General features: G+C 53.6%; 1 protein-coding gene across 2 annotated transcripts in view; it reads left to right on the forward strand.

Annotated features, from left to right (window-relative positions):
• L3MBTL1 (L3MBTL1, histone methyl-lysine binding protein) overlaps window positions 1-12,110 on the forward strand; it is a 30,793-nt gene that overhangs the window by 12,966 nt on the left and 5,717 nt on the right. Inside the window, exons 9-21 of one of the 2 annotated variants that reach the window (XM_027664060.1) lie at window positions 748-839; window positions 1,441-1,545; window positions 2,326-2,461; window positions 2,982-3,082; window positions 4,121-4,272; window positions 5,245-5,321; window positions 5,766-5,851; window positions 6,396-6,506; window positions 6,771-6,885; window positions 7,132-7,231; window positions 9,832-10,029; window positions 10,349-10,395; window positions 11,295-11,452. In XM_027664060.1, coding sequence (XP_027519861.1) covers window positions 748-839; window positions 1,441-1,545; window positions 2,326-2,461; window positions 2,982-3,082; window positions 4,121-4,272; window positions 5,245-5,321; window positions 5,766-5,851; window positions 6,396-6,506; window positions 6,771-6,885; window positions 7,132-7,231; window positions 9,832-10,029; window positions 10,349-10,395; window positions 11,295-11,452 — 1,478 coding nt within the window. The remainder of the gene's footprint in view (window positions 1-747; window positions 840-1,440; window positions 1,546-2,325; window positions 2,462-2,981; window positions 3,083-4,120; window positions 4,273-5,244; window positions 5,322-5,765; window positions 5,852-6,395; window positions 6,507-6,770; window positions 6,886-7,131; window positions 7,232-9,831; window positions 10,030-10,348; window positions 10,396-11,294; window positions 11,453-12,110) is intronic. The other variant, XM_027664061.1, reaches the window with a different exon arrangement.

Here is a 12,110-nt window from a genome sequence, read left to right on the forward strand (position 1 = left end):
GAGAGCAAGAAACTTGGGTTATGTCTTGTGCCTCTGCCGAGGCCTTTGTGACCTTCTCAAAGGCATGAAGGGTCACCTCCATGCCTGTGGAGTCTGCCTTCTTTTTGGGTAAATGCATCTCTAAGGCATCAGGGTGGCCCTGATGTGTCAGGTTGTTGTGTCAGAGCCGAGGACAGCAGAGCTGGCAGATGAGCCTGCTGCTGGTTTGACTGTCTGGGAGCCGTCTGCAGCTGGGAATGATTCCCAGGTCTCTGCATGGATCCTGCTGGTTGTCCCAAATCCATCAGTGCTGTGGACATATCAAATGTACTGGCTGGAGGAGGACCTGGTTGCAAAGGTGTCCTGATGCTTTGCCCAGGATGGCTTGTCCCTCAGGCTCCTTAAAATCATAAAATAATGAAATGGTTTGGGCTGGAAGGGATCTTGAAGCATATCTCATTTCAATCTCCCTGCCATGGGCAGGGGCACCTTCCACTAGACCAGGTGCCTTACTAGGACATGGTACAAGTGACAGAGGACATTCAGGGCATGGAGACTCCTGGTTCTGTCCTTCCTTGCACACTGGCCAAGTTTGCTGGAGAAGAGGTGGTGATAGGATGGTGCTGAGCTTCGCAGGGATGCAGGACTGTGTGTGAGAGCGGGATGGCCCCAGCGGGACCCGCCTGCCCTCGGCACTGCCTGGAGGCAGCAGGGCTGGGGCTGGAGCAGCCTCTCAGCAGCGTTTGTGTGCGTTTGTGCTGCGCTCAGGTGCCAGTGAGGAGAAGAAAGAAGGCTGGTCTTGGGCGTCCTACTTGGAGGAGCAGAAAGCTGTCGCTGCCCCTTTAGATCTCTTCCAGGATGTGAGTTGGGATTTTCCTGTCTTTTTCCCTCTTTCTCCTCTCTGTTCTTTCCCTTCTCCCCCACCCCCCCACCTCCTCCTTCTCCTCTCTTTTTTGCTTTGGTATTTTGTGGGATTGGGCAATATCAAGCTCCCATTGCCACCTGGAGGTGATTGGTCATCTGATTTGCCTGGAGTCCCACTCCCCAGCAGGGTGCTGTTCCCCATCCCAAGCACCCCACCTTTTCCTAGGACACCCCTGTGACTCTGGCATTGTGGAGCCTTTCCAGCCCTTCCTGGAAGCCAGGTGTGGTCTCTCCCGAGGCCACATTGCTGTGCTGCACCCCTGCTCCCAGGTGTCCAACTGCCAGCGTGCCCCACTCCCCCCAGCTATGGCTTTTAGCCCAGGGGCACTGCCAATAGCAAGAGACGCAAACCCACAAGGATGTAGAACAATGTGTTTTTCTATGGGAAAAGAATTAAAATTTGGATGACAACATAACCTGTGGCCCATAGTCTCCTGGTCCCAGGAGCTCCCATTGCCTGGTGGTTGCTCCTCATGCTGGTTCTAGACTCAGCTCCCTGCATTGGTTTTTACATTGTAGTTTAATTTTTGTTTCCAGTACCAAGTAGCTTCCCAGCACAAGAATGGCTTTAAAGTGGGGATGAAGCTGGAGGGGATTGACCCCCAGCACCCATCAATGTACTTCATCCTGACCGTGGCTGAGGTAAGGTGCCTGCCATGTTCGTGGGTTCTTTGGACTCTGGGGCAGGGAAGATGCTGCCACCTGGCCTATGGAAGAGATGGATGGAGTTGGTGCCTTTGCCTGCCTGTTGCTGCAGGAGATGAGCTGGTGCTCCAGCACCTTGGACAAACAAACAGGGAGTTCTCTGCCAGCTCACAGGGACAGGACACAGCGCCATGGAGCTGCTGTCATGTCCTGGCCTAGTTGGTCTCTCCATCACCCTGACACAGCAGGTCAGGAGGGGAGGGGTTGTGGTGATGGCAGCAGCTTCTTATCTTTGAGCTGATGCCCCTAGGACATTCCCTTGAAATGGAATGTGTGGAGGCATCCCATTGCTCTTCCTTTTATCTGTGTGGGCTCTCCACTGAGCCATGTAGCAGTCAAACCAGACTCGCCTCGCAGTGCTTCCCAGGCAGCCAGCATGGCATTTAGCCAAAATCTCTGCATCAGCAGGCTCCCCAGGTGCGGAAAAGGGAATCTTTGCACTTGCTGGATCCGGCAAGTTGCCCCACCATGACATTTTGTGCACCAACCTGAACATCTCTTCTTTGGGCTGGCTTGTGCTGGCCTTGCACTGACCTTGTTCCAGGCTGGGCAACCTTTGGTGGCTTGTGCCTCCTGCTTTGGGCACTGGCCTGTGATTGACTCTTGGCTTCTCAAGGCAATATAAGCTGAGATGGTGTGTGGGAGGAGTGGGGCATGTGGCGCTCAGCCAAGTAGAGCAGCAGGTTTCCATGATCCTTTCCCTTTCCCTTCTGGTAGGTGTGTGGTTACCGGATGCGCCTCCACTTTGATGGTTACTCCGAGTGCCATGATTTCTGGCTGAATGCTGACTCCCCCGACATCCACCCTGCTGGTTGGTTTGAGGAGACAGGGCACAAACTTCAGCCCCCCAAAGGTAAGGAGTTATCTTGTCTTGGGTGCTGGGTCCTGGTGAAGGAGGGGGGTGAACAGTAGGGCCAAATGTAGAGCATCAGGTGGGGATAGGGTGGCTCCATGGGGACCAGGAGGGATGCTGCTCGGATACTGGCCCAGGAGGGATACTTGGGGTGGGGGAGGGTTCCACAGGACAACCTGTGTCTTACAGGCACCTGAAAGAAACAGACCTGTCTCTTCTAGTTCGCATTTTGGGGCAAAGCCCTGTTGGATGTCCCATTGCCAGGCTGGAGTCGGCAGACGGGAATGATTTTCTCTGTGCAGGAGCTGCACTATGGATTTCCACTGCTCACGTTTCATAACACCCCTTCAAAGCCAACCATTGGGCCTAAGCCACGGGCTTTGGGCATCCCAGGGCTGCTGTGGATCCTCTTTGCCCACAGCAGGACATGCCTGGCAGGATGATGCTGGGTCAGGTATGGTCAGGCTCACCCTCACCACCTCCTGACTGTGAACTCATTGCTCTCATTTCTCTTCCTGAGGGGTTGTAGGTTATAAGGAAGAAGAATTCAGCTGGACAAACTACCTGAAGTTAACAAAGGCTCAGGCAGCTCCTAAGCACCTCTTCTTGGTCCGAAACACTGTGAGTAGCAGCATCTCCTTCCTACCAGAGCCTACAGGTTCAGGTGTGAGTTTTCTGCTCCAGCTGAGCAAAATGCCTCTGCCAGCACTGGGCTTTGCTCTGTTCACCCCACACTTCTCAAGCCCATAGCGCAGAGGGCCAGCAGTGTGTACTGCTGGCTGTGGCACACTTTGCTACTCAGGATCTGTAGCTTGAACACTAGTTTGGTGTGCCCAAAATTGGTGCTGGTCTGATTCACTGTTTCATCCAGGTTGGTCTAATGGACAGTTAAACGTGTTACAGAAGTATTGGTAAGGAGAAGTAACTGTTACTGTCAACAATTATTTTGCTAAAAAAAAATCAGTTAATGTTTCATAAGTATAATTCTTTTGTCTCTATTAATGTGTTTTCATTGTTTATGTGTCTGCCTATTTTTTTCACATGGAAGCTTGGTGAAGGGAAGTGGGAATGTAGCAGAGTACAAAATGCTGATCATTTCTTCGTCAGCTGCAGAGGAAACTCAACCTATTGATAAATCAGCCTCCCTAAGTTATTTATTGTGTCTCAACCCTGCTGTTCATTGCTGCAACAATTCTACCAGTGTGTATGATGCAGGATTTTACACAGATTTTGGATCCAAGGAATAAGGGCTAGGAAGGGAGAAGGGCCCATCCCAGCTGCTCCTGCCATGTCTAGGGCATTGGTCACTGCTGACACTGAAGGACTGTGACCTCAAACAAATGTTTTGTGACAAAATGGGAACTAATGGCAGTTGGAGGCTGTTTTTCTCTTGGAGGTTACTGTTTATAGAAGATTCTGAGGGTCGGAAGATCACTTTTCCTCTTTCTTTGTGTGGCCAAGCTGAGTTACTTACCCTCTGCCTCTTTCCTTGGATACACAGCAGGACACTGCCCTACTGGGAGCCTGAGTGGTCCTGGGCCTGCCTGGAGACCAGAGAGGGTCTGGTTTTGGGAGGGTTTGGGCAGGTGCCTCCTTGCAGCAGGCAAGGGAAGTGGTGAGGAAGGAGCTGTGCTGCAGCTTGCCCCTCTCTCCTGCCAGCACGAGGCTTCTCCAGGCTTCGAGGTGGGCATGAAGCTTGAAGCTGTGGACCGCATGAACCCTTCCCTGATCTGTGTTGCCACAGTGACTGACGTGGTGGACAATCGCTTTTTGGTGCACTTTGACAACTGGGATGATACTTATGACTACTGGTAAGTGCACAGAGGCTCCTGGAGTGCCAGTGGTGGGGAGACACCCTACCACTGCTTCAGCAAGAGTGACGGAGTGCTTGGAAATGCATGGGACAATCCCAACATGCTGCTGCAGAGAGGCCATGAGTGGTCCAGGGAGGCAGAGGGTCACCCTCCTGTGCTGGGGGACAAACCTTTACCTGTTCCATGTCACCTTGTGGAATGTTGCCATGGCCTGTAGCTGACATGGGGCAAAGACAGGCACGATCTCATGCTGCGGGCTCAGCCTGAAACCCACTTGGGAGACAGGGTCACCTGCACTTCAGAGACTGAAGGCCTGATCTTAAAAAGCAGTTTCTGTGCCTGTAGGCAGGGGACTGTGGCCAGGGTGGGGAGGTGTCCCAGTCAAGGGTGATTAAGGCCAGTTAAAATGGCCAGTTAGCACAGCCACGGTCCTAAGAACAGCTTCTTAGCTTTGTGGTTGGAGCCCTCTGAGCTTCTCTTCTCACTCCAAGGTGCTGTGGGACTGCAGCAGGTTCTGTCCCCGTCTGGTGCTGGGCAGCTGCCTGCTCTATCCCAGGGCAGACCTGCAAAGCAGTATCTCCTGAGGGTGCTGTGACTGCTGTGACCGACTGGGAGCCATGCTGGGGACATGAGCCCACCCAACTACCTTGTCTCACTGCTCCAAGCTCTGGAGGGTGTGTTCTACCTCCCTACTTGCAGCAAAGGGCTGCTGTTCCCTGGGCAGAGGCATGTGCCTGGGCCTGCCCCTCTGAGCTGAGTTCCCTGCTCTAGCCCTTGCCTTGCTGGGCCCTGGAGTTCCCTGGGTCACTCAGGGACAAGAGTGCTGGAGGAAACCTCAGTTTCTGCAGGGGCTTTTGCTGGTGGTGCAGGTCTGAGGGTGCTGCCAGGTATCCTTCCCTGGGCCCCCACAACCCATGGTGATGAGCTGGGTATTTCAGCCCTGTGTAAGAGCTTGGATGTGTTTTCTAGGTGTGACCCCAGCAGTCCATACATCCACCCAGTTGGATGGTGTCATGAGCATGGCAAACCCCTCACACCTCCTCAAGGTGAGTCAGTGGCCTGGGAGTGCATCCCTTGGGGACAGGCTTTTCAGGGTGGCATGGGGGTCCTGGGGGCACAAACCCCATGGTCCTTGCTTATCTGCAAGCCCAGACAGTTTCCTTCAGCAAGGCCACAGCCAGGGAGGCAGCATGTACCTGCCAAGGCTCCTGTACACACATTCAGGTGCAGCATGGTAGCTGTGTTGGGCCAAGTCTCCCCACTCAGAGACACAAGGAGGACCCAAGCTGTCTGTGCACATCCAAATGTTTTCTGCTTCCTTGTATCCTGGGTTTCATGGTACGTGAGAAAATAGTAGCACTTCTTGATGTCTCTCAGGTTCCTGTGTGCCTGGCACAGACTTGGTTGGCCCTTGAAGGCAGTGGGATGTTCTGAGGTACTTGCTGTTTTCGTGCAAGGGTGTCTCACCTTCTGCATCTTCCGCCTTCCAGATTATCCTGACCCTGACAACTTCACCTGGGAAAAGTACTTGAAGGAAACTGGAGCATCTGCTGTCCCAGCTTGGGCCTTTAAAGTGGTGAGTGCCACATCATCTGCTTCACCCCACCTCAGCAGGAATTTGGGCTGTCTCCGTTGCTAGGTCTTTTATGAGAAGTTCAGTGATGTTCCATGTGCTCCTGCCACAGGCCTGGGCTTTGGATCTACACTCAAGGCTTAGAAGTCAGGGCAAGTAGTGGGAAAAATGAGAAGTGTGACATCCCTTTGGCTAGACAGAAGCTGGGCGATGGGAAATAATTTAGGTTTGCTTGATTAGTGTTTCTCTCCAACTGCACCACCAGCAGCTGCATCCAGTTAAGTGTGGTTGCAATATAGATCCCCAAAATGTGTCTCTTAGATACCTTCTTCCCTGGGGCAGCTTCCCTGTCTTGTTAAAACACAGCTCAGATTCAGGAGGCCTATTCCCACTCTCTCCTGTTGCCGCTGTGATCTGGGATGGCTTTTCCCCAGCCAGACCAGGGCTTGAAACTGGGACTGAGGAGTACACACTGCTGGGAAAGCTGCCAAGGGGTGCAGGAAGCCTGAAGAATGGCCCTGCTCCCTGCTGATCTGGGTTCTTCCAGCGCCCACCCCATGGCTTCCTGGTCAACATGAAGCTGGAGGCAGTGGACAGGAGGACTCCTTCCTTCATCCGAGTGGCCAGTGTGGAGGATGTGGAAGATCACAGGATAAAGGTGGGTGCTGGAGGATCAGTGCTGAGCCTGTGTCCAGGCACTGTGCTGGCTTGCTCCTACCCTTCCCTGCTCACTGGGAGTGGAGGTCTGTCAAAGCCTACTGTGCAGAGGTTGACAGGTCTCGGTGACTGGCTCCAGGAGTAGAGAAGAGCCTTGTGCTGCAGTTCAGCTCTACCCTGCTGCTTGCTGGCAACTTGGAGAGCTCCAGAGCTCCTCAGGGATGTGTCCTGCATTTTGAAGAGTGACCTCTGCTTGTTTTCCCAGATCCATTTTGATGGCTGGAGTCACATCTATGATTTCTGGATTGATGCGGATCATCCAGACATCCACCCCATAGGCTGGTGCTCAAAAACGGGACACCCACTGCAGCCTCCTCTCAGTAAGTCCTGCACCTGTGTCAGTCCCTCATCGCAGGGCATGAACACGCCAGACCCCCAATGTCACTGCCTGCACAGAAATGGGAGGGCGGGTGCTGGACATGGATGGGCAGAGAGGAAGGACCTTTCCACAGATTTGTCAGTTGGAAAAGTCCTCCCTGTTTAGGGCAGGCAGGGAGCCCAGTGCCCTGTCTCTGCCTGGGCTTGCAGCCATGAAAGTCTCTCTCCTGTTTCTCCTCCTGGTCTAGGGCCAAAGGAACCAGCCTCTTCTGCCCATGCAGGCTGCCCAACCCTGGGCTGCAAGAGCATCCCTCCCACCAAGAGTTCAAAGTACAGCTTTCACCACAGGTGAGCTCCCCAGCACAGCTCAGAGAGGTACAGCTTCCCTGCCAGTCCATGCCAGCTCTTCTTCTACCACCCCCACCAGCATCCACTCCTTCCCTGCACCCACCCCATGCCTGTCTCTGCCCCCTGCCTTCCCCAGGCTTGGCCCCAAGGCAGCATGGAGCTCACAGCTGGTGTAACCCCCGTGATCCTCTCCTGTGCCTGTCCTGTGGCACCCAGAGCCCTCTGGGGTGCCCTGCGTGCCTATCTACCTGTGGGGACCTATAGGCTTCAGAGAGGACCATGTCTATAAGATGGTGTTCCCTGACACCAGCCGTGAGAACACTGTTCCTCCCATCCCTCATGGATGCCCTTTCACTGTGAGGCTGAGCTGGGAAGTCCCGAGAAGGAACAGTACATCTTCCCAGCTCAGGCAGTCACTTGCAGGACCTTTTCCAGGGGATAACAGACTCAGTCTAGTGGCAACCTCAGTGCTAGGCTGGCATCAGAAGGAGCCAGTGTGGTGAATCATAGAATCATAGAATCAGCCAGGTTGGAAGGGACCTCTGAGATCATCAAGTCCAACCCTTGATCCAACCCTGCTGTGGTTACTAGACCATGGCACTGATGCCACATCCAGTCTCATCTTAAAAACCTCCAGGGATGGAGAATCCACCACTTCCCCGGGCAGCCCATTCCAATGCCTGATTACCCTCTTTGTAAAGAATTACTTCCTTATGTCTAACCTAAACCTCCCCTGGCAGAGCTTAAGACCATGCCCTCTTGTCTTACTGATGGCTGCCTGGGAGAAGAGACCAACTCCCACCTGGCTACAACCTCCTATCACAGCATTCTACAGATTGATGAGGTCTCCCCTGAGCCTCCTCTTCTCCAGGCTAAACAACCCCAGCTCCCTCAGCCTCTCCTCATAGGACCTGGGCTCGAGTCCCTTCACCAGCCTCATTGCCCTTCTCTGGACCTGCTCCAGCACCTTGACATCCTTCCTGAACTGAGGGGCCCAGAACTGGACACAGTACTCGAGGTGTGGCCTCACCAGTGCTGAGTCCAGAGGAAAAATCACTGCCCTGGACCTCTTGGCCACACTGTTCCTGATCCAGACCAGGATGCCATTGGCCTTCTTGGCCACCTGGGCACACTGCTGGCTCATGTTCAGCTTCCTGTCCATCCACTCTCCCAGCTCCCTTTCTGCCTGGCTGCTCTCCAGCCACTCTGTCCCCAGCCTGTAGCGCTGCAGGGGGATGTTGTGGCCGAAGTGCAAGACGGTCACTTGGCCTTGTTCAGCCTCATGCCCTTGGAATCAGCCCAACTCTCCAGCTTGTCCAGGTCCCTCTGCAGAGCCCTCCTGCCTTCCAGCAGATTGACACTCCCCCCCAACTTGGTGTCATCTGCAAATTTGGTAATGGTGGACTCAATCCCCTCATCTAAATCCTCAGTAAAGATATTAAACAGAACTGGGCCCAACTCTGATCCCTGGGGAACACCACTAGTGACCAGATCCCAACTGGATGCAGCACCGTTCCCCACCACTCTCTGGGCCCAGCCATCCAGCCGTTCCTAACCCAGCACAAAGTGCACCTGTCCAAGCCTTTTCCAGGAGTGTGCCATGGGAGACGGTCTCCAAGGCTTTGCTGAAGTCCAGGGAGGCACATCCACAGCCTTCCCCTCATCCACCAGGCAGGTCACCTGATCATGTTGGTCAGACAGGACCTGCTCTTCCTAAACCTGTGCTGGCTGGGTCTGATCCCTTGTCCATCCTGTAGGTGCTGTGTGATTGCACTTAGAATGATCTGCTCCATAACCTTGCCAGGCACTGAGGTCAGGCTGATGGGCCTGGAGTTTCCTGGGTCCTCCATCTGGCCCTTTTTGTGGATGGGCGTGACATTCGCCAACTTCCAGTCATCTGGGACCTCCCCAGTGAGCCAGGACTGTTGGTAAATGATGGAGAGAGGTTTGGCGAGCTCTTCCGCCAGCTCCTCATCACCCTTGGGTGGATCCCGTCTGGTCCCATAGACTTGTGAGGATCCAAGTGGCTCAGCAGGTCCACAAACTGTTTCCTCCTGGATTACAGGGGGCTATTCAGCTTTTTATGTCTATCTACAAGCTCCAGAAGCCAGCTGTCCTCAGGACAACCTGTCTTACTGTTGAAAACTGAGGCAAAGAAGCTGTTAAATACCTCAGCCTTTTCTTCATCTTTGATAACTATATTCCCACCTATGTCCAACAAAGAGTGGAGGTTTTCTTTGCTACTGATGTATCTGTAGAAAGACTTTTTGTTATCCTTAACAGAAGTGGCAGTATCCATGAGGATGGGGAAGGCAGGTCTGTGATGTGAACCCCAATAACCTGCTTGTTCAGCACTGTGGTGACTTGTACAGGGTTATTGTGATAGTAAGTGGACAAGTGCTTGTACCTGAAGAGACTGGGTGTGCCCTATCTGGGCACCCAGTGCCCTCACCTCCGGAATTTGGTCAGCACCTTTACTCTGCTTTTCATGATCAGGGCTATGGCAGCTCATGCTTGGGGCCAGAAGGGTGGCCCTGCTGGTTGGTCCCCCCGTGCTGCTCCAAGCTCGGTCCAATGCTTGTCTCCCCTCTGTTCTCTAGGAAGTGCCCCACACCGGGCTGCGATGGGTCAGGACACGTGACAGGGAGATTCACAGCCCATTACTGCCTCTCAGGGTGCCCGCTGGCAGAGAAGAACCAGGGCAGGCTGAAGGCTGACTTGTCCGACACCGAGGCCTCAACTCGCAAGAGGAACCTGATGGGCTTCTCTCAGCGAAAGAAATCTCGGCACCACGGGAGGTAGGAGCACACCCAGTAAGCCGCATGCAGGGCCCCTGTGCCACCACTACCTGCCATGGGAGGGATACCCCCAGCCAGAGAGGCTCCTTGGCCTTGGGGCAGCACGGTCGCTGGCAGCTTGCCTCGGTCCTTTCAGCTCTGTTGGGCACTTCTCTTGGTTTTTCTTCCCACATTTTCTGTCTTTAGCTGTCAACCCTTTGGGTGAGGGTCCAAGTGGTAATCCCTGCTCCCACTGCTGAGGCATTGCTCTGTGCGGTGTGGAGGAGGGCCCTTGGGCCAGTCCCAGCCCTGTTGGACATCAGTCTTCCTGTCTCTTTAGAGGGAGACCTCCAAAGTACCGGAAGATCCAGCAGGAAGACTTCCAGAGTAAGTGCCGTCTTCTGCCACAGTGTCATTGCAGGGATGGCAGAGCTGGGGTGGTGGCTGCTGGGGGCAGGTCTCCCTTGGCTAACACGGATCCGTCCCAGTGAGGGGCTTGTGGTCGACTGCCAGAGTTGATCATCAACAAGGAATGTTCCTGCCTCATACCAGAGCTCTGTTAGCTCCCTCAAGCATGGCTCTTGGATTATGCCTGCGAATCTCTGAGTGATTTAGGGCAGGGAATAAGGATCCTCTCTATGGCAGTGTACTTTCTGCAGTGCTTTGTCCTCTTCAGACAGGGATAATGGGATGCTGTGCCACAAAATTTCAGTGTGGTTGTGAAATGCCAAATTATTGCTGCTGCACAGAAACTGATGCTGAACAGTTTCCTTGGTCTTTAGTTCTGATGTCTGACAGAAGTAGATGCCTGTCATTTATCCCAGCCAGTCTCCATTTTACCATGGGCCATCTACCCTAGTGCTAGGGGTGAATGAAAAAGAGCTTTACTTGGGAGCCATCCTTGACTCCTTGGAGCAGAGAACAAGTGAAAACCTTTGTTAAAAATATGAAATGAACTGGATTATATGGGAAGGAGTTCTGGTGTGAAATTTGATACATAAACCTAGTTCAGTATAGAAAATGAATGATTGAAGGTGGTGAGAACAGGGCAAAACCAAGCTTGTCTCTAAACTTCTATCCCCAGTCCCACCAAACAGAACACTAGGATACACTGATATCCTAGTAAATCAGGGGACAGCCCATAGCTCTTGATACCTGAACCTATCAGACCATCTGCTGCCACCCCTTGGCCCTCCCCTGAGCAAGGCTCTCCCCAAGGCTTGTAGGATATGATGGGATGTTCTCGTCCTTCTACCTCGTATCACATCTTGCATTTTTATCCCCAGCTATTTCTTCAGACAGCATGCACCAGTCTCTCTTCATGTCCGCCCTGTCTGCCCACCCCGACCGCTCCCTGTCTCTGTGCTGGGAGCAGCACTGCAAGCTGCTACCAGGGGTGGCTGGCATCACAGCAGCCATGGTGGCCAAGTGGACCATTGATGAGGTGAGATGGTTTGGAACTCTTCATGCTGGCCCCTGGTCCTCTGGCATGGCTGGGAGCACCTGCCTAGCTGTGCAGCACTACGGCAGATGCTCCAGGCATGCAGGGGCTTCAGTGGTCACTCCTCTGGGCTAGTGAAGAGATGGTCCACTGGACACGCTGGTGAGGGGCACAGGCCCTGAGGACAGCTCTTGGGAAGCACATGCAGAACAACCAGGTTCTCACTTGAATATGACACTTCCCCAGGCCCAGGGCAGGCAGGTGGAGACAAATAGCAGTCGCTTAATTTAGCACGTTACAATTTTCCAAAGTTTCACCTTTGCCAAGTTAAAAAATTAAAGCTCAGACTCTGCAGATAAGCAGTGCCTGTTTTGTCTGAAAGAGAAATCTTTACCTCGGATTCTTCATCATCACCTTCGTTCACTTTCTTGGACATCTACGATGGCCCCTCTTAAGGCTTGAGTAGCTGCAGGAGCTCTGGCACCAGGCCCAGCAGCCAGCCCTGCCTGATCTCAGGCACTGGAACAGGCTGCCCAGGGCAGAGGTGGAGTCACCATTCCTCGAAGTGTCCAAAAGTGGTGTGGATGTGGCACCTTGGGGACATGGGTTAGTGGTGGGCTTGGCAGTGCTGGGTTAATGGTTGGACTTGATGATCCCAGAG

This window comes from Corapipo altera, unplaced genomic scaffold (genome assembly GCF_003945725.1).
Source record: "Corapipo altera isolate COAL_440 unplaced genomic scaffold, ASM394572v1 110, whole genome shotgun sequence".
Taxonomy (NCBI): Eukaryota; Metazoa; Chordata; class Aves; order Passeriformes; family Pipridae; genus Corapipo; species Corapipo altera.